At 37.7% G+C, this 23,157-nt stretch overlaps 1 protein-coding gene across 1 annotated transcript in view; it reads right to left on the bottom strand.

Moving 5' to 3' along the window:
- LOC150081911 (uncharacterized) overlaps positions 1-23,157 on the bottom strand; it is a 370,485-nt gene that overhangs the window by 177,724 nt on the left and 169,604 nt on the right. Inside the window, 1 exon segment of the mRNA XM_090380362.1 lies at positions 20,841-21,005. Within this exon segment, the coding sequence (XP_090236488.1) occupies positions 20,841-21,005 (165 nt within the window).

The following is a 23,157-nucleotide window of genomic DNA, read 5'->3' as shown; positions in this document are numbered from 1 at the left end:
TCTGTATGGATCTTACAGGCCTGTGAATTAGAAGCGGAGTGAGTTTCATGTAACTGTGCGATATTGAAGGGAAACAAGGTGTTCTTTCCCCATTGTTGGAAACAGTCATCGTAAATTGTAGGGATATTTGTTCATGGTGGATCAGGCGGTGTCATGTCTTGACATTACCGATTTATATATTCCACGTTTGAGTTAGTTCTTTAAGTCTAAGGGCAACAGTAAACCAAACTAATTTGGTTTACTGTTGTAAAATGACTCCAATTTGGTATTGTACAGACATCTCCAATTCAGGTGAGAGGGAAGACTGTGGATTTTTGCGGCATACATCAAAAGCAATGTTTTCCTCTGAAGATGTAAGGGAGGGTCATGGGCTTCAATGTAAAGGCTCTGAACTGGGGAGGTTCTGAAAGCCCCTAGAGAAACTCTCAGAACACTGTGCTGGATTATGTTCAATCGCTCTAAGGTAGTTTTTCTAGCAGAGTCATAACACTGGAGAGCCATAGTCTAAGCGGGACTGGATGAGAGCTCGATAAAGATGGATCAGGGTTTGTCGATCAGTGCCCCATGACACAGATGACACACACCGGAGGATATTCAATTTCTTCAAGCAGATTGTCCGAAGAAGGTCAAGTGTGCTTGAAAGTTTAGTTTCCTATCTAGCACTAGACCAAGAAAACGGAAAGAGTGAGCAAGGGGATATTGGCATTAATTGATCCTTAGCTCAGGATCAGGATGAAGTGACCGTAGTTTGCAGAAGTGAGTAGTGGTGGATTTCTGCTCAGCAAAACGATATCCATTGCGTAAGGTCCAGGCTTCTATTTTGAATAGAGCAATTTGCAACTGTCTTTCGATAGTTCAATCATCAATATAAATGATATTGATGATGGTATATCGGGCTTAATGTCCAAGTGCAGACGATACAAAGGTTGGCAGGGTTGTCAAGGACACTACTGACACTATGCTGCTGCAACAGGATCTGGAAAGGTTGAGCAGATGGGCTGAGAGGTGGCAAATGAAGTTTAACATTGACAAATGTAAAGTACTACACATGGAAAACAGCAACCCCAGAGCAACGTATCAACTCTGTGGTACAACACTGACAGTGGTAGAGAATGAAAGGGACTTGGGGGTGGTGGTGGTGCAGGCAGATATGAAGTTCTCTGAGCAGTGCAGACGGGCTGCAAGAGTAGCTCATGGAGTATTGTCAATGATATACAGGAATTTTTCCAGCAGGGATAAGGAGGTGATTATTCCATTGTATAAGGCGATGGTCAGGCCACTCCTAGAGTACTGTATACAGGTCTGGAGGCCTCATTTCAAGAAGGATGTAGAGCTGCTGGAACGAGTACAGAGAAGGGCAACAAGATTAGTGAATGGAACAAAGGGGTGCTCTTACGAAGAAAGGCTTAAGTTTTGCAAATTACAGTGTCTGGAGACTAGGCACCAGCGAGGTGATCTGATAGAGGTGTATAAAGCCTTGAATGGTTTAAGCATGCTCAATGCTGATGGGATTCTTCCTCTAGCTCAGAAAAATCACCTGAGAGGGCATAAATTCAAATTGAGGAAAGACAGATGTAGGATAGATGTGCGGAAATTTGCCTTTAGCCAGCGGGTGGTTGGTTGGTGGAACAGACTTCCATCCCTTGTGGTGGAGGTTGATAGCCTAAATAAGTTTAAGGCTCAGCTGGACAGGTATTTTGAACAAACAGAGGGGTGAAGTGGAAGTGGTTTTTTTTTTTTTTTTTTTTTTTTTTTGGCTGATGCTGCATAAGCTTGCTTTCTTGCATCAAATGCCTCTACTAATGCTAATGCTAATGATAGTATTCATACTTTGTGATTGGCAGGATATAGTGAGGTCATCTGCATACATATATATTTGAATGGTTTTTGGAAGATCTTTCAATATGTTGTTGACTCAAATCACAAATAGGGTAGCACTCAGTACTGAACCCTGCGGGACATCCTCCTCCTGAAAGCAAGATGCTGACAGCATGTTTCGATATGCTGAAAGGTGCGTAATTTTAAAAAGTTCTGAATTATTTGAGGAAGATAGCCTCTCAGCCCCAACTGTTGCATATCTTTAATAATGCCATGATGCCAAGTGGTAACGAATGCTTTGTGAATATCTAGGTTGACCATCACTAGATGCTGTTTCATGACAAAGGCATTTTATGTTGCATTCAAGTTTTACAAGTAAATCTAGGGCAGATCTGTTTTTATGGAAGCCATATTGGTATTCAGAAAGAAGATTCTGGGAATCTAGAAACCAGGTGAGCCTCTTATGCACCATCCTTTCAAATATTTTGCCCAAAGGCACCTCCATAGTCAGGTGGGCAGGAGCAGCAGTGCGTAGCACAGGCTTCTTGATTAGACCGGGGTTCGAGCACGTGACCACCAAATACAGAGGATGTGGAAAGGTCAGGGAATGACCACCGCATATTCCCAGAGCAATATGGTCTTAGTTGCTAATGCTCCCAAAAACCAAACAACAACACTTTGCCCAAACAGCTTGTTAACGATATTGGTCTGTAGTTCTGGACCAGAGTGGGATCTTTGCCTGGTTTTGGAATAGCACAGATATAGGAATGCAGACAGGACATAGGATAAGTATTTTCTGAAAAGATACGGTTATAGAATAGTAATAATATGCCAAGGTCAGCTTCACATAGATGCTTCAGCATACTGTAGTGAAGGCCATCTGGCCCTCCTGCACTATTTGACGATTTGCTTAAGCATTCGTTGAGCTCAACTAGAGTAAAAGGCAGGTTATAAGGAAGTGAGAATCTAGTTTGAAAATTCAATTTTTGACGTTCTTCATTAGCTTTAATGCATTGAAAGAATGTCACATAAGAGGATGAGGCAGAAATGTTATAAAAAGACTCTGATAATGCATTTGCAATATCAGTAGGGGAAGATAATTCCTGCACATTCCATTGTATTATCGGTGATTGCAGCGGTAGAAATTTCCCATTGAGTGCTCGTATTTTTTTCCAGATAATTCGAGTGTCAGTATTTTTGTTAATGGAAGAGGTGAAGTTAATCCAGGATTCGTGTTTTGCTTTTTTTCTAATTTGTCTTGCTTTAGCTCAGAGTTTTTTGTAAACAATTAGGTTGGCAGTAGTTGGGAATTTACGAAAGTGGTTCCAAGCTCGGTTTTTATCACGCTTTGCTTTGGAGCATTCTTCATTCCACCACTGATTTTGGTGTACACTCTTGCACTGGTTAGATTTTGGAATGGAAATTTCTGCTGCAGACAATATATGGCTAGTAATGTGGTCATTTACGTCATCAAGATTCTGTTGCTGTACATATTGCTTTTCAAGTATGACACAACTCGAATAGGTGTTCCAGTCTGCTTTGTGGAAGTTCTAAGAAGTATAGCCTTTAGGGTATGATACGACCTGTGTTTGAATTGAGCTGATTATAGGAAAATGGTCACTGTGGAATGGATCATTTAGCACTGATCATTCCATGTTTGGAAAAAGAGATGCTGAGCAGATGGGTAGGTCTATGGATGATGTAGCACCTGCAAGTAGTTGAATATGAGTTGGAGAGCCAGAATTTAACAGAGTCAGGTTGTGGCTATCCAGGAATGTTTCGATTAATTGGCCTCTCCTATCCAAAGTGGAAGATCCCCACAATGGATGGTGACCATTGAAATCACCAAGTAAACACACAGGAGGTGGAAGTTGTTGTTATTTGGTTTTTAGGAGCATTAGCAACTAAGGCCATATTGCTCCGGTGCAGTGGTCATTCCCTGACCTTTCCGCATGCTCCGTATTTGGTGGTGACGGGCTCGAACCCTGGTCTAATCAAGAAGTGTGTGATATGCACTGGTGCTCCTTCCCACCTGGCTACGGAGGTGCCTATGTGGAAGTTGTGTGATAAGACTGTCCAATTCAGTCTGGGAGCAAGGGTAATTCGGTGATTTATAAATGGTTAACGATATTCCCAATTGCTATCCGAACTGCTACAATTTCAGGGGCTCACATCTGGTGAGTATAGGCTTGGCACACCCAGGGTCCTGAGCTGGATATCATCATTCTTCTCTTTCCTGATGATTCCCTTCTACATTTGACACTCTCTCTCTCTCTCTCTCTCTCTCTCTCTCTCTCTCTCTCTCTCTCTCTCTCTCTCTCTCTCTCTCTCTCTCTCTCAGGGTAACTTGGAAATTTTTTTTTAGCTGGTGCAGCATAAGCCTCAGGTTTCCTTGCACTATATGGCTAGTAATAATAATTTCTAAGGAGGTTTGTAGTTGGAGATGTCTTGAAGGTATTGTAGATTTAACAAGTATAGCTACCCCACCACGAGCAGGAGAGTCAGAAACCCTGTCTTTCCTAAACATAGTACAGTCAGTCCTCGTATAGCACGATAGTTGTGTTCCTAGAAACCCTCATGCAATGCAAAATCGTGCAATATAAACAACAGGCCCTATGGGAAAAATAGGGTTAGGTGCCGACCACTCAAGATTGAACACACATTTGTAACCAAAACATTACAAAACACAATAAATTATCATAATAAAATACGTAAGTATTTTATTACGACTATTACGTCATAAAATATTGCTAATGCTTTTGCTTCTATCGTAAGCAAACTTGTTTTTTGTTTGATTTCCTATCCAAACAGATGACAGACGTTCCATCTCTTCCAATTCTTTGTGTCTTAATCTAATGGATTTTAATTACACTTTGAGTTGTTCCTGCTATGAAAGTTGTTTTTATTTTCTCTACATTCTTTGTAATTCTCGGCGTTGCCTCATTTAGGCCTGTAGCACATGCAATATCACATGGTCTTTCATTTTGCTCAAAGCGTTTCACAATTTCATATATTTTTTTTTCTATCGAAAGAGGTGGACTGGCCATAAGCGTTACCGGGGAAATCCTGGTGGGCCAGAGGCCGGTGTGATTTTGGCCATAAACCATAGTATGAGGCCACTATAAATTTTCCCAGGTAAGAATTTTTGACCCAGTCCGCCTCTGTTTATCGATATTGCTTTTCTTTTTCTCTCTGAATCTGCAGTGTTTTCACCAGGACGCTTCTTTTTCACACCTTTTAAGTATTTTATTCATTTTTAGAGAATAAAGCACAATTACAAAATGAGGAGGCATGCCTGATACACATAAACAAAGCTACGCGCATTTAGCAACTGAATAAACAACACCGTAAAGGCAGAGTTTTTATTGTTTTACTACCATAAAACAATAAAAACAATTTCCATTTGCGTTTCTGCTAGTGTTATAAAATGGTAGTAAACTCGATCTAATTGCATTTGCGATTATACCGAGAGCTGGAATTGTGTTGGTTTTTATGTTACTATGGTGAAATGCGTTTCCCCTTCACTGATATAAAAAACATAACTGTAAAATAATAAGAGGAGTTTACCTCAATATAGTACGTAGAACACTTCCGTATGATACTCTCCAGAAATTAAAAAGAAAAAATCAAAAACTTACATTAGAGTAAAAAATAAATAATTAAAAACCAATTTAACACAATTAAAAAGTATCTAACGAAAATATTCAAAACGATTTTCCTTCCTGAAGCTGACAACACTTTTCGACTGTATGTCGTGATTACAGGAATGAAAATTACCGAAGAGGGTCGAGTTAAGTTTCAGGCTCAACCCTATTCGGTCGAAAAGCATTGTCAGCTTCAGATGTTACCTCGTTATATACGAATGTAAACGTTGAATACACATTAGATATTATTTGGGATATGTTAAATAAAAACTCGATACCGATTAATTATACGAAGCTACCTATTAAGGAAATTTTTCACTTAATTAAACTGTTAGTTGAGGACAACTATATCACCTTTCGAGACAAGATGTACAAACAAATTTTTGGATTGCCAATGGGTTTGAGCCTGAGCGGCTTAATGTCAGAGATCTAACTCTCAATGATTGCGCATATGCATGTGACACCTTTTCGACCCCGTATCACACACTATGGGAGGTATTTAGACGATGTTCTAGTTATTACTCTTAGTAGTACTATCCAAGACATTTTACATTCGTTTAATAATATTCATTCTAGACTCAAATTTACATTGGAAAGGAAGGATATGGATACAAAGTCGTTAAACTCTCTAAACTTCACCCTTACTCAGGACTCGAATAAAATCCAATTTAGCATCTATCGAAAACCTACAAACACCGGTATGCTTCTACATTATAATAGCTATCACCCGTTCACCTACAAAAGATCAATTATCTTTAATCAATTTCTAAATGCCTATAAATATTCAATGATGGAATCTGCTTTTGGCTCAGAAATACAAATATTAACTAGCAGGTTCTTAAACAGGGGTTAGCCCTTGCCACAATAAACCGAATTAGGGTACAGGCTGAGGATAGGATACAAAATACTACACCAACCAACAATAGTAATATCAAAAAATACTTCATTTCTGTCCTATGTGTTGAACAGTGGCACAAACAGCTTAATAGATTCTTTAAAGATACCGAATTTAAAATTGTGGCCAGGCCAATACGGAAATTGCACACTATACTGAACAACTGCTCGGTTCTTTCAGCGTTCGCAACACAAATTAATGATCTGGTATATAACATTTCTTGCGGTGATTGCGACTCGTCTTACCAAGGTTCAATGCAATTCTCTCTGAATATTCGTGTAAATCAACATGAAGCTTCAGTTCGTACTTCTCATTCAGCAGCATCAGAATTAGCATCTCATGCTATTAACGAGAAACATACTTTTTTTTATTTAACGAGGCCAAAATACTTAATGTTCAATGTAATTTTACGTGACTATTAATTGCAGAAACCGTAGAAATTAAGTTACACGAGCATTCTCTTAATGTTTGGTGGCCATATTTGATCTCCGATGAGTGGACCTTTACGCACATGCGTGAAGTCAAATAATCACTATTTAAGTTTCAGGTTCAATCCTATTCGGTAATTTTCATTTGGCGCCTCCGTAGCCAGGTGCAGCAGTGCGTAGCACACGCTTCTTGATTAGACTGGGGTTTCAGCCCGTGACCACCAAATACGGAGGATGCGGAAAGGTCAGGGAATGACCACTGCATATTTCCGGAGCAACATGGCTTTAGTTGCTAATGCTCCTAAAAACCAAATAACAACAATTTTCATTCCTGTGATCACGACATACGGTCAAAAAGCACTGTCAGCTTCAGGAAGGAAAATCGTCTTGAATATTTTCGTTAGATTCTTTTTAATTGTGTTAAATTGGTTTTTAATTATTTATTTTTTTACTCTAATGTAAGTTTTTGATTTTTTCGTTTTAATTTCTGGAAAGCATCATACGGAAGTGTTCTACGTACTATATTGAGGTAAACTCCTCTTATTATTTTACAAATATTAATATCAACATAGAACGTATTGAGTATTACAGCTCTGATTCATACTATAAAAAACAAATACATTTTCAGAATCTTCTCTTCATTCCTATCATGTTGTGTTCGGTTGGGGTGATTCTGCGTTCGACTGCCATTTCTTGCAAACACAAAGGCTAATCGTGCATAAGCAAATTCGGTTCGTGTTATATAAGATATCGTTCCCCTATTTATAAATCGTGTATTTGTGTAGTGTAAACATGTGTTATACGAGGACTGACTGTATAATTTTTGAATTTGATACAAGCGTGTGGTGATAAAAAGGTTTCCTGAAAGCACACACCTACTGCATTAGTTTGAATTAGTAAATCACTCAGTTCATCTATATTACTCCGTAATCCTCCACAGTTCCATTGTAGGATTTTATTCATTGGGTGGGTCTGATTGAGGAAGATTGATATGACTGTTTTTTCTGTGAAGGTTTCTGTCTGCTTTGTTTTGGTTTTTCATTTCTGGGAAAGATTGGGCATCCTGTATCCATGATATCATTGGTTGTTTGTTGTTTTTTTGGTTTTTAGGAGCATTAGCAACTAAGGCCATATTGCTCTGGGATATGTGGTGGTCATTCCCTGACCTTTCCGCATCTTCCATATTTAGTGGTGACGGGATCGAACCCCGGTCTAATCAAGAAACATATAATATGCACTACTGCTCCTTCCCACCTGGCTACGGAGGCGCCTTGATATCATTGGCATGTAACTCTAGTACTGTGTCGTCATCCTCTGATTGAACATCAGTTTCCATGTTGCTATTTTGTGGCTTCACCTTCTGATTTTCAATGGTTGTTGTTGTTATTTGGTTTTTAGGAGCATTAGCAACTAAGGCCATATTGCTCCGGGAATATGCGATGGGTCATTCCCTGACCTTTCCGCATCCTCCGTATTTGGTGGTGACGGGCTCGAACCCCAGTCTAATCAAGAAGCGTGGGCTACGCACTGCGGTTCCTTCCCACCTGGCTACGGAGACGCCTGATTTTCAATGGTAGTTGATTTTGTTGTTTTGGGCAAGGTTGAGATAGCATCAGTTGGGATGCTGATCGGTGTATTGCTGATTTCGTTGACTGTAGGTTTCTTATTGCATGATAACACAGTTTTGGCCCAGGTGGCAAAAAAAATGCTGAGTTCTATGGAGATATCTGTTTGAGTTGCAGCTGAGCAGATGCTTCTGGTGACAGATGCATATATCCGGTTAGGCATGGTTAGTAGCACTTGCTTTCTTGCTTGACTTTATGTTCCATTTTATATTTCTGGATGTTTTTGTTTGTTTTCCAAAGGTCACATGCTTTAGAAAATGCAGGGTCGTTTCCCTTTCAGTTTGGACAAATAGGAGTGGAAGCTGTACAGTCTTCTTGAGAATGCTCCTTGGAACCACAAAGAGGACACACAGCATCGCCTCGGCATGCTGTTTGAGAATTGCGTACTTCTGATATATAAAGCAGCGAATGGGGTTCGAGATGTAAGGCCGAATCTTGCAATTTTGGTAATCTGCTTTAACAGAAGATGGAAGAGTCGGAGTACTGAATGTTAAAATGATGGACCTGGTTGGTAGTAGGTTGCCATCTTTTTTGGTCGTGATTCTCCGTCCATGAGTCACTTTTTGTTCATCGTACTCTTGTATTATTTCTTGTTCAGAGACAGTTAGTAGGTCCCTTTCACTGATTACGCCTTTAGAAGTGTTCAGAGGGTTATGTGGTGTAACTGACACAGGAATGCTGTTAAATGTTGTAAATTTTAAGTTTTTCTGAATGGCTTGACTTGGAAGTTTCAATTAGAAGGTCTCCAGATTGGAGACGCTTCACCATTTTTAGGGGATCCAACAACCAATTCTAAACATTTCAGTATTAGAAACGGCAATAACTTGCTGACAGGTTGTATTAGAAATGCTGTCATATCTGCACTCTGTTTTTCAGTCTTGTCTCTTCGGACGATTCGAGTCATGCTCTGAATCAGAGTTACCAGGTCTAGAGCCCGTGGGCTCTAGCGATGGATATGCATCGCTGCTCCTTTTAGCCCTGGAAGAGGGAATTCCTTCTCCCAGGTTACCGACCCTGCCATGTGGAGGCAGGAGCTGTGCCAACCAGTGACCAAGCGATCAGCAGAAGAGTAGAGCAGTACGTTGCTAGCGATAGCAGTAATGTTACTAGCGGTGAAGCAGTAACATTGGAAGTGGTGGAGGGATTATTAAAGTACTAGTACTCGCCCTAGAAAAATCGGTAGAAAATCACACTAGAAAGATCGCTTGGCACTCGGGACCCAGTAGAACCAGTGACTGAAGAAATTGTTGAACTGGGCAATAAAATGGACCTCTACCTTTATGTGAGAGTGCTTTTGGATTCGCATTTTGAGGAATTAACAACCGATGAAATAATTGAAATAGAGACACATCTAGTGTCACTTTCTTGGAAAATATTGAACTCTGATGAAGATATTGACAAGTAAAAATTGAATACATATATATGTACAGTACATATACAGGAACTATCTGACTTACATAATGGTTGCGTTCTGCAGAATGCTACGCAAGTCGTATTTTACATTAGTCAGCATTTCCCCCATGCTTGTGCAGCACTCGCAACTGTGCTCGCTGAATTGATTGAATCAAAAAAGAAATGTTCAATGAACATGGAAATAGAATTATTTATTGTATTTATTAAATTTTTTTATCTCATGCGCAGGAAAAATTACAATCTTGCAATTCAAAAAAATTTCAAAATTATAAAATTACAAAAAAAGAGAGGAGAAGGCATAACATCGGAAGTTTTACCTCTCGAGCATCGTTACCAGAATCAATGTCTTCAGCTGATAAGTACACCGCCGCAGAGGTTGAGGGCTGTGGAGATTTAGAAGGGGTCGGCCGATCAACCTTACGAAAGAACATATTAATGGATGACTGGACGGTGGCTTTTTTCTTTTCATAGTAGATTTCTTTGTAGCAAGCAAGCATATCATTCACTTCTCTATTAACTTTTAAAAATCGTTCGCTGTCAGGATCCATCTTTTAATGGATCCTGATGGACGAAATGGACGAAAATTTAATGGACGAAAGACAGATCCATCAGGATCTGTCTTTCGTGAAATTCCTGATGCAATTTGACAAAATGCCATTGCCATCTCTCTCTCTCTGGTGATGAAGCGTCTTGGCTCCTCATTTGGTTCATCTTGAGCTTCGCCAGCATCACTGCCTGCAAGTCAATAAGTTCTTTGTTAGATAATTCCTTCTCTTCTTCCTCTAACTCCTCCACGTCTTTGGCATCAACCCCCAACTGAAGTAGCTATGCAACCTTTACAATCTTATCTATAACCTCTTCACACGATTCGTCTTTTTCAAATCCTTCGAAGCCTTTTATTGCCGTGGGCATAATTTCTTCTTTGCCCCATTTAAACAACTTTTAATAATTTCCGCCAGGCCTTATTAATGTTTAAGATGCAGTGGTAAATATTGTAAGATTTCCAAAAGTCTCTTAACATAAAATTTTTCTCTTCGTCTACTGCAGACAATGCCTGAGCAAATGTTCTGCGTAAATAGTATGCTTTTAAATTCAAAATAACACCCTTATCCACAGGTTGGACGAGTGAAGTCGTGTTTGGCGGTAGAAATATGACTCTCGCCTTTGAATTGAAATCATCTAGATGCGTAGGATGTCCAGGAGCATTATCTAATAGAAGAAAAATCTTGAAAGGAACGTCGTTGTCTTTACAATATTTTTCAATCTCGGGAATGAAGCAGCATTTAAGCCAATCCTCAAAGAGAGATACTGTTATCCATGCTCTCTGGTTCGATCGGAAATGCACGGGTAGGGTGGCTTTATTGATGCCCTTAAATGCATGAGGATTTCTAGAATGGTACACAAGCACTGGTTTTAATCTGTAATCTCCTGCTCCATTAGCCACAAGCAAGAGCATGGCTCTATCTTTTAACGCCTTGAAACCTGGCATTGTATTTTCCTCTTAGGCAATGTATGTTCAATCCAGCATTTTCTTTTTTTTCCCAATTCAGAGCAGTCTCGTCATTAAAAATTTGCTGCATTGAATAGCCGCCTTCATCAATAATTTTTTCAACACATCACAAAATTTCTCTGCACCGCAAACTTTAAAGTTGTGGAAACCAGCGCGATGCTTGAACCTATTAAACCACCCGTCACTTGCCACAAACTTGGCTTGGAGTTTGCCGTACTTATCCTTAATATCTTTATAAATGCTTGTTGCTTTTGCTTAAATGGTCATTAGACTCTGGGGCACTCACTTCTGAATCTAATTTTCCATCCATATTATTAACAGCTGTTCCACCTTCGATATAGCACCTGAACGCTGTTTTGTGATCACTGTTGATCTTAAGTGCATTGATCCTTTGACATGTTCTTTTATATGCGCACTGTCCTTTAAAATAGTATTCACTATTGAAGCAGCGAGACCTAATTTCCTTGCAATAGATGACAAACTTTGTTCTGCTTCGTACTTCTTAATCATTTTCATCTTCATTTCTAAGTCAATTTTGTTTCGTTTCCTGGCACTGCTAGCACTTGCACTTTCCGTTGGTCACTTTCCCTTCATCGTTGTAATACATAAATAGGAATGAAGAGAAGTTTCTGAAAATTTGTTTTTCATATGATTGAAGATTTCAGCGAAGGGGAACACATTTCACCATAACAACGTAAAAACCCACACAATTCCAGTTATCGGTATTATCGCAAATGCAATAAGATCGAGTTTACTATCTGTTTATAATTAGATGCACCAACAGAAAAGCCCAATAAACCGGAAAGTGCAAATTGTTTTTAATGTTTTATGATCGTGACCTCCAGAAACGTGCTTTAGAAAAATATCACAAAGGTGTTCAAAATTGATTCTTATAACGGAACATATAATAATGATGAAAGTGTTGTGCAATTTCAATTATATATATGACCTTTTAGAGACATAAATAACTTAGTAATATAGCGAAATTTAACTTCCAAGGACTTGGAACGAATTACAATGTGTTATTGGGTTCACATTGCAATATTTTCACAATACCTCCATTTATTCTTACGGGATTCAAAATACATTTCCATGATTTTTTTAAGTTTTCACTGGCTGGCAAAAACCTTACGTAAAGTTGGATTTCCGCAAGTCGAGTATTACGTTAGTTGGGGAGTTTGCCTGCATTATGTTAGTACTTAATTTCTTTATTTCTATTTTGAAATTAAAATTAACAAGTATGGTATCTTGTTTTTTTTATTCTTTTCTTATTTTATTTTACGTATCATATACAATAAACCATAATGCATACATACATTATAATAAAATGTACTGTATAGACCAGGGGTAGGCAACTTTTTTCGTCAGCGGGCCGAATGAAATTTTCGCATCATGATGCGGGCCGGAATAGATTGAACGATTTAATAAAAAAAATCAGAACCTAAAAAATGTTATATTACTTGAATTACCAAATTATTAATGTATTTTTAAAAAAAATATCTGAATGTCCAATTATCATTGAAAATGCGGCATTCGGCATCAATTTTTCTTTTTTTTTTTAATTGGCTCATTTTATGGGTTATAAATTATATTAAATTAAAAATTGTTAATTAGAAAAGGCATAAAACATAAAATATCTCGCACCAATATTATTTTTTTCAATAAGAAGTCAAACCCAAAGGAACTTCGTTCGATCGATGCTACAATAATAATTAGGAAATAACTCTTTGACGCTGCGTAGAATCACTTGGTTACTGTTGTACTGGCCGCAATTCCCGATTGAACCGAATTAAGCCGAACGTTTACGGCGAGTGTAGTCAGGTATGGATTTTCTATATTAATGCATTTACTGAGGGGGCCGGATTCAACATTGTCGCGGGCCGGCTGTTGCCTACCCCTGGTATAGACCATTCAATGTTTAGTACATGGTTTTAATGTACTAAACGATGCATATCGTAAAAGCTCAGGAATGCAAGATACACATAATGAACAACGTCTTGGAATGGAACTTGTTCATAAAATGAAAATTGCCTGTACTACAGGTTCTAATAATAATAATTAAAAAAAAACCAAAAAAAAAAAAAAAACAATCATTTTATAGGAAAAGATGGCTATTTGATAATGAATGTTATCATTCATAACGAGCCACGGTTAGTAGAATGAAGATAAACTGAACTTATTAAAATATATTATTTTAAAATTCAAACCTTAAGTGGATAAATAATCTTTTGTAAGATTAGGTCATGTGGAGTTCATGTCATCTCAATATTGAGAGCAACACTGGAACGATGTACATGAAATGTGACCAAAATGTTGGGGACTGAACTAATGAAGTTTGCTGGCTATTCAGATGGATATTGTTCAAAGTAGTTTTCTTGACACTGTATATTCCAGTGCATATTCTGATACCAATGCTTCTACAACTTCTGGAAGCATGTTCTGATAGGCTTCTTTTGGAAATGTTAATAGCTCCTGTGTTGCATTCTGAACAATCTTCTTAGTTTATGCTTGGTGGGAAGTCACAGGGAGCTAAATCCATTAACTATGGCAAAAGGGGATCACAGTGATGAAGTGCTTCAAAAGAAATTCTGCAATGGAAAGTAATGAATGTGCAAGTGCAATTCCCTGAAGCACACTTTTTTAGCCTAATTTCTTTGAAATTACAACAATCACCACAGAACTGTTTCGTAATATGCCTCATTTGCTTTTGATCATGCAGGCCAAATTCATCAAGAACGATGACTTACTAAAAAAAAAAAAAAAATGCGTTACTAAATAAATAAATACCTTACTAAAAAAAAGTAAAAAAAATATGATAAGCACGATCTTCACATTTTAACAAAACTAACTATCTTGCTTTTTGGGCCTAGGAAAAGATGGAATCATCTACTGAGACAATTGAGCCTTTTTTTTTTCCCCATAGCCATGCACTCTCAATTCATCACCAAGTAATGACAGAAAAAATAAAGTGTGAGTGCAGAAGCACACCGGCAAAGATCCTAAATGTGAGAAATCAATGCTCTCTGTGATCATCAGTGAGGATGGAAGACACAAACTTTATTTGAGATGTCACATTCCAAAATCCTGTGTTAAAAAATAACCCCAGGGACTCACATTCGGTGAGTATGGGCTTGGCACACCCAGGGTCCTGAGCTGGATATCATCATTCTCATTCTTGCTGATTCCCTTCTACTACTACTACTACACACACACACACAGGAATTTTTTTTTTTTTTGGATGGTGCAGCATAAGCCTCAGGCTTCTTTGCACCTATGAATAATAAATAATAATAAAATTGACTGACCATGTCCTATAAAAATGTATCACTAGTAACTTCTTGAATAATTGAATGTCAATCACTCATGATCAGTTCACAAACATGATTAATTGAATTATTGGTTTCTGAAGTTGAAGGGCAGCCAGAGAGGATCATTGTCAATAGCAAACAGCCCTTTTTTGCCACTGACACAGGGCATCTTCTGCAAAAGCTTGTTTTAACATTTCATGGGTTTCTCTTAAATTTTCCCTAATTAGAAACAAAATTTGATGCAAATGTGCTGCTCAGTAAAACCACTCATTTTAAAAGCAACGAAACACATAAAACACCTTATATTCAAAGTATGCTAATAGAGATTGACTGCTGATAAATGAGTGATTTGTGCATTACTATGGCTAGATAAGTAAGTGAAAATGTTGTGCTAGTCAACTTTTGCGATGGTGCAATTTCAGGATACAAAGTCAGTCCCCAAACTTTCTGATCACACCTTGTAAATTCAGCTGCATATGACCATTTCTCTTTTGTATTACTTTTTCCTTAATAAATATTCAGTTCTAGTGAGTATCTGTACAGCTGTAATATTTTATGCTGGTATTCCCACTACTTGGAGAGTAATAACTTCACATGATTTCCTATAGAATGATCTATTTGTTCCTTTACTCACTAAGTTTTTCACTTTTCTATAAACATTTACATTATATGTTTAACTAAATCCGTCAAGTAATCACATATAATTATAAGTTACTGTCCTTTATGATGACTTTTATTAACAAATCATATTTTGTTTTCAAGTACTGATGCAAATATAGTTTATTTACAACTTATGTTTCTTGGATTTTTCAAGTACTTTTATATATTGAATTCCATTGAATACTCCTCCATATTTACTATTGTCACCTTAAATCTCCAGGATAGCTTTTACTACTCTTCCTTTTGAATACCAATCTGCTCTTACTCTTACCAGCACTGTCATTAAGAATTTTATGGTGTTCATGACATTTTATTACCCTACATTTATACAGCCTATCACTGCTGGACCACATTGAGATTTATTCACCTCTCTGTCACCATTGGATTTATTTTTCATTTTTGGAATTATCTTCTGCACATGTCCACTTCCAATTACGTGAATAGCTTTATCTTGAATCTTCAGTATTATTTTCACTTATTGCATAAGTCTTCACTTATACATTCTTTTTATCCTTTTCCAGCTAAGGATTTCACATTACTCTGGACAATTCTAACTTGGATTTTTAATATTTATTTGTGTACTTTAATAAGACTCTACTTATACAGCTTCCAAACCTTTCACCTTGATATATGTGTACAATTCTTCAATCAACTTGTACACTGGATTTCTTTATTGAGCTTCCTTGGATATATTCACCACTCTATATCACCATTGGATAGATTTATTATTACTGGAATTTTCTTAATTCTAGTAATAATAAATTTATTATTATTACTAGATTTAAGTGGGGGTCACCTGTATATAGTTTTAAAAAGGGTTAATAGTAAACTAAATGCTGATGGCATCTTCACTCTCTCAGGTGATACACAGACAAAGGGACAAGTTTAAAATGGAAAAGGAGAGTTGCAAAATAAATGTGCATTCAGCCAAAGAGTAATCCAATGTTGTAATAAATTTCCACCTGTCATTGTGCAGGTAATATGAATAAATTTAAAGAAGGGTTGGACAAATTACTGGAGGAAATAAGCACATTAAAGTGGGTACTTTTTTTTTTTAATTTTTTTTGTTTGGCTGGTGCTGTATAAGCTTTACTTCCTTGCATCATTACACCAACACTAATATTATTTGCAGATTTACATTCTATCAGCCAACTGTGGCCAATCCAAGTGGTAAACAGCGATTTTGAACAAGTCATGGTTAATGTTAATCGGGGAATGTTCAAGTTACCACTGACTAAGTAAAATACCAAATTAGTGCTGATATCATGAATACTTCTTGAAGCCATCTTGTTTGAGCAGTAACTTCAAAATCCTACTAATATTAACTGGTAGGTTAAAAATATAAACCTGTTTTCACAAATAATAACAAAATACAATAAAAGAATTGATAAACTGAACTATTAGTGGTTATAGAAAAATTAAACTTCTAGCAAAAATAAGCCATTTACTCAGATAGACACATGTAGTAGTAGTAGTAGTAGTAGTGGCACTTGATGTAAGAAAGCAAGTGTAGGAGCTTATGCAGCATCAGCCAAAAAAAAAAAAAAATCACACCATACCCTCCAAATGCCTGTCCAGTTCCTCCTTAAATTTATTTAACCTATCAACTTCCACAACGACAGATGGAAGTTTGTTCCAGCAATTAACCACCCGCTGGCTAAAGGCAAATTTCCGCACATCTATTCTACATCTATCCTTTCTTAATTTGAACTTATGTCCCCGTAGGTTCGTATTCTGAACAAGTGGGAGGATCCCATCAGAATTCAGCGTGCTCAACCCATTCAAGGCCTTATAGACCTCAATCAGATCACCGCGCAGGTGCCTAGTCTCCAGCCACTGCAATTTGCAGAACTTAAGCCTCTCTTGGTAAGAGGATCCCTTCATTCCCCTCACCAATCGTGTTGCTCTTCTCTGTACACGCTCAAGCAAATCTACATCCTTCCTAAAATGAGGCCTCCAGACCTGTACGCAGTACTCAAGGCGTGGCCTGACCATTGCCTTATACAGAGGGACAATCACCTCCTTTTCCCTGCTAGCAAACTTCCTATATATCATTGACAAAACCCCGTGACCTGCCCTAGCAGCCTGTCTGCATTGCTCAGAAAACTTCATATCTGACTGCACAATTATTCCCAGGTCTTTTTCATTTTCTACCACCTTAAGTGTAGTACCACACAGTTGGTATGTTTCTCTGGGGTTACTTCTACCCATATGCAGTACTTTGCATTTGTCAAGGTTAAACTTCAGTTGCCACTTCTTAGCCCATCTGCCCAAATTATCTAGATCCTGTTGCAGTAGCACACTGCCATGACTGTCATTAACAACCCTGCCAACCTTCGTGTCATCTGCAAACTTCGACATTAAGCTTGATATACCTTCATCAGTATCATTGATAAATATACAAAACAACAGTGGACCCAACACCGAACCCTGTGGGACTCCACTAATAACATTAGTCCACGAAAAGCAGCACCCATTGATTACCACCCTCTGTCTTCTCCCACTTAACCATCCTTTTATCCATTGTAGCAACTTACCCTTAATACCATTCTGCTCCAATTTGTACAGTAGTCTTCCATGCGTAACAGTGTCAAAAGCTTTCCTGAAATCCAAGTATATGATATCAAAATTATTTTTTGCATCCAGTTCCTTTGTGACCACATCATAATAACCAATCAAATTTGTCAGACAAGACTTTCCCTTAACAAACCCATGCTGTGTCTGAATTATTGCTGCAGTCTTGTCTAGATGATCCTGCAATGCATCTTTAACCAGTGACTCCATTATTTTACCTGGAACAGAAGTTAAACTAACTGGTCTGTAATTACTCGTGTCACCCTTCGAACCTCCTTTGTGAATTGGGGATACATTTGCACATCTCCAGTCCGTGGGAACCTCCCCTGAATCCAAGGATGCTCTCATAATTATGGCTAAGGGTTTGCTTAGTTGCTTTGCCGCCTCCTTTAATATAACTGGATAGATCCCATCCACCCCAGGTGCCTTTCTTATGTTTAACTTCAACAATTTCTCCTCCACTTTGCTCTCAGTTATTACAAAATCATTAAGCACACTGCTACAATTTGATAACCTTCTTCCATTTTCAAACTGTAATAATTCCTCACGTGTGAATGTAGATGCAAAATACTCATTCAGTTTGTTTGCTATCTGAGCAGGATCATCAACAGTCAAACCATCGATGTCAAGTGGACCAATCATATTCATTCCCTTCCTTTTAGAGTTTATATAAGTAAAGAAATCCTTGCTGTTTTTCTTAGCATCTTTTGCCAAAGATTTCTCGTAATCCGCCTTTGCCTGCCGAACCTCCTTTGTGACCTGATTACAGACTAGCTTATATCTGCTACAGGCTTCTGCGTCGCCTGATAATTTATATGCATCCCATGCATTTTTCTTCTCTGTCAGGAGTCTCATTAGTTCATTTGATAACCATTTAGGCCTAAACCTTGAACAATATTTCTTCATCGGTATGAAAAGTCTAGTAGCTTCCACGATTAATTCCTTGAATCCTTCCCACTTAGAATTTACTGTTTGTAACATCGTCAGTTGATCCCACTGTACAGAATTTAAAAACTGTCTGAGACCAGTGTACTCCCCTTTACGGAAGCAAAAACCCTTTCCTTTACCCCTGACGGTAGTTACCTCTTTGAGTAAATCCCACTTCAGCACACTGTGATCACTGCCACCTAGTGGTTCCTTTATCTGCAAATTCTTAATACACGAATGATCACTGCTGATAACCAGATCAAGAGTATTACTTTCTCTGGTTGCCTCTCGAACATGCTGCTGCAGAAAACAATCATCCAATAAATCCACAAAAGTCTCACTAGCGTGTGAGTGACCAACCCACAAGTTCCAGTCAATATCTGGGAAGTTAAAATCCCCCATTATAAGACATTCTGATTTACTGGCCCACTCTATTTCTCTGTACAATTGTTCATTGTACTCATTCGAGTCATTAGGCCTGTAACACACTCCTACTCTTATTTTTGCTTTTGCAGTGCTTATGTCACACCAAACTGACTCAACAGTGCACTGTCCATCTCTATCAACTGGATGCACTTCTTTTGATTTTATGTTTTTCTTAATTAACAGCATAACACCTCCTCCCTTTCTGTCCTGTCTATCCTTTCTGTACACATTGTACTCCCCAAATTCCAGTTCTGCATTCCTTATATCTTTGTGACACCACGTCTCTGATATCCCAACAATATCCACCTTTGATGTCTTGACCAACACTTCAAATTCATCAAATTTATTTACTATACTTCTAGCATTGGTATACATACAAGCATACATGCTCCTATGCCTATTCCTTGTTACCCTAACACATCCCATATACCCAACTATTCCAGGATGACTGCCATCCGTCCCTGAAACCCCCAACACCCCTCGCTCCAGGTCGCTTCTTATTCTAATAGAAGTTGTGCAAGAATCACCTTCACCTCTGCCTGCGGTTACTGTTAAACTATTAGTCTTTGTATCCCTCCAAACTAGCAGTTTTCCGACCCACCTAACACTGCCTCGATAGCATCAGCAAATATTCTTGCACCCTTTCTATTTAAGTGTATCCCATCCCTGTAGAAGCAATCTCTCCTGTTAACAAGTACAGTCCAGGCTGAAAAAAATTCTACCCCTTGAGCCTTGCACAATCTTTCCAGGGCCGAATTGATCGACAAGGCTCTCATCATATACTCCCTCCTATCGTGTCTGGGCAGAATTGCAGACACTTTCAAATTCAACCCTAATTCTCGGCTTTTTTTCAACAGTGACCTGTACTTGTTGAGTAATTCTGCCGGTCTCCTACTCTTAATATCAATTAGTGCCAACGTGTACAACTATATCACCTTTTGTGCCCTTGAAAGATGATATCCGCTCTACAACGTCATCAACCTTTGCCCCTGGCAGACATACCCTGGTCCTGTTCCACCAGGACCAGGGTATGTGATATCTGCAAATCAGTGAGAAGGCAAACACCTGTAAAAATAAAAAAATTATTTTCAAATATCAATTATTGGTACACCTCTAGTGTACCAGTAATCGATATTTAACTGGTGGGATATTATAACAAAAGCAACTGAAATTCTTAAGAATAAGAAGTTCATTAAATCATAAAAGACAGATGTTTCATAAATTTTATGGAAAATTCATACAAGTTTACAGGTATGGACATGGTATCAGATATCATCTTTATCATGTATTATATCTGTACAAGTCATTGTTTGTATGCCAATCTGCATGTTGTGCAAACTGAAAAAGCCTACTCTCTCTTCATCAGTGATTGGCTTGTTACTGCCCTGATGATTGACACCTCCTTTAAAATTCTTCCAGCTTTAACTGGGATTCATATCCAGATCTCTCTAAATTATGGAAAAGTGGTAACCCTACCAAACAGTCACAAAGAATTTCAGCTCTAGAGAGACATATTATCAGGCAGTTGTTCATATTTTAATGGGGTGCACATGTATATATATATATTTATTTATTTATTAATTATTGTTTATAAGTTCTGTAATATACTTACATATTCCACCATCTTTTAAAAAAAAGTGTAAATCCAAAAGTGTACATCTTTACAAGAATTTCAAATGTGAAAAGTGCAAGGAAGAACCCTTCTGCTTGGTTAAAATCAAAGGCAATGAGACCTGCATTCATGAGAATCAGAATATCAAACAAGTATCTGAAATACCTAGAATTACAAAAAAAAAATAAATAAATAAATAAATAAAATAAATAAATAAAACAAGATTGCTATTTTCATATTCAAATCATAAAAAGAAAGAAATTAAAACAAAGGTACTGTTTTAATTATGATTTAGTCTATGAATGTGTCCCCTTATTAAAGGTTGCAAAAATGCAGACAACTTTGATACATTAGTTATGCTAGAAGGTGTATTCATTTCCAGTGCTATAAAATTACTAACCACCGCTTCCACCCTCCAATTTTCCTGTCTTATCGTATGTGCAGTTTCAGTTAACTGTACAGTACAGCTATTTTCAGTAACTTTGAGTATTTTTCAGGTGTCACTGTGAAGGATGGACTGACAGCAGTAAAATCTAATGATCAGAAATTAAGAAGAGCACCTAGAACAATCCTGATTTTTTTTTCAATGATTGGGGGCATAAAGTTTATTAATGCTTAGCCACAGAAATTATTCATAAGCTTTCCAATGGACATCATATCAGAACTGACCCAATAAGCACTCATCTGACCAGCTAAATGCCAGAATGGATGCTTGAGCAAAATACAACACAGCAATATTTCTCAAAAGGAGAGATCTCTGGTCCAATGAGGCAGGAATTATCAGTGACTATTGTCAGGGAGGGGGAGAATATTGAGTAAAAAGGATAGGTGGAATAGGATGGGGTATGTACAATGGGATGGGGTAAGTTAATAACTTTGTAGAGTAGCTATCATCTTTTAAGATATAGCTGCTCCTTTTTGCAAGTTGGGATTAAATTTGAAAGTTACTGCAATTCTGCCTAGATACAGTAGGAAGGAGTACATGGTAAGTATTATCAATCAATTCAGCCCTAGAGAAAGACTGTGTGAGACTCATGGAATAGAATTTTTTTTGGTGTGGTCCATGCTTGTTAACAGGGGACAATGTTTTTACAGAGATAGGATACAATTAAATAGATGGTGTGCAAGAATATTTGCTGATGCTATTTGAGGCAGTGCTAAGTGGGTTGGAAAACTGGTGGCCTGGGGGATATACAGCAGCCTGAAAAGTGAAGTGCCAGAGTTGTTGTTGTTGTTTGTTGTTTTATGGCACAAAAGCTGCTTCAGCTATACTGCACCCTAATACTAGATCATATAAAAGATAACAAAATATTTAAAAATGTATAATATAACAATAAAAATGTGTAAAAAAGGTACATTTTAAGTAAGAGTAAATGTTTTATGATTTTAAATAATTAAAAACAACTGACACTTCATTATCTAATAAAGTCTGATTGAGTGTATAAGGCTCAGTCAGATGACTAAAAGCAATACAATATAAAACATTGTTTGTGCCTATAACATGGCCACTTGGGATAAAATATGTCAAACAGTTAAAAAGGTGTCGCAGTTCTCGCACACAGGGGAATCATCTGCTCTCAATAGGAAAGAATACAGTCATCTTATGCATTCCTGTGCAGAAGCAAGCATGAATGATTTCCTCTCTACAGTTTCTGTAGAGACTACAACTGTTCGATTACAGGCTTTATCTGGTATAGCTCATTTGTGACCTGCCCAAGTCAAGATTGTTGCCATTAGGAGAGTAATCTATTGCATATTACTTGTCTGTTATTCTGGAATTGTGGTGCATTAATCAGTTCATTACCTTTGATCATAATGGTGGCTTGGAGTCCAATAGAAAAGGATGTCAAATGAACATTCAGAAAGAGAATGTAACATCTGCTGGAGCCGGGTCAGGAATGGATGAGGATTGTATCTTATCCAAGATAAAGCCTGTGTAGTTATGTTAAAGAGTGCATATACACTATACATCTTTGGTAATTGTGGATTTTAATGTTGGCCAAGGCTAATTCTATAGCACAGAACACTGTTTATATGCTCATATGTCAGGAATGCTCTCAGATAGTGTTATCTGGGAAGATTACAGCAGAAACAGATGACTGGCAATGGACACAGCCAAAATCAGTGATATCCAGTAGTGTAATGAGCATGAGTGCTCACATTCCTTATAAAATTTGCAAATAAAATATACTTTCAAATTGTAACGTAGCTTCTAGTCAAAATGAGTGTGCCACCAATAGGTTCAGATATGTATATATTTCCAAAGAAATACATGCAGATTTATTTGCTTTATGTGGGGTAAAGCAAATAAATGGGG

The sequence above is a fragment of the Mastigoproctus giganteus genome, chromosome 8, assembly GCF_048544385.1.
Source record: "Mastigoproctus giganteus isolate SK-2022 chromosome 8, ASM4854438v1, whole genome shotgun sequence".
NCBI lineage: Eukaryota > Metazoa > Arthropoda > Arachnida > Uropygi > Thelyphonidae > Mastigoproctus > Mastigoproctus giganteus.
The sequence above is the reverse complement of the archived record's forward strand: the minus strand, read 5'-3'. Positions and strand labels throughout refer to the sequence as shown.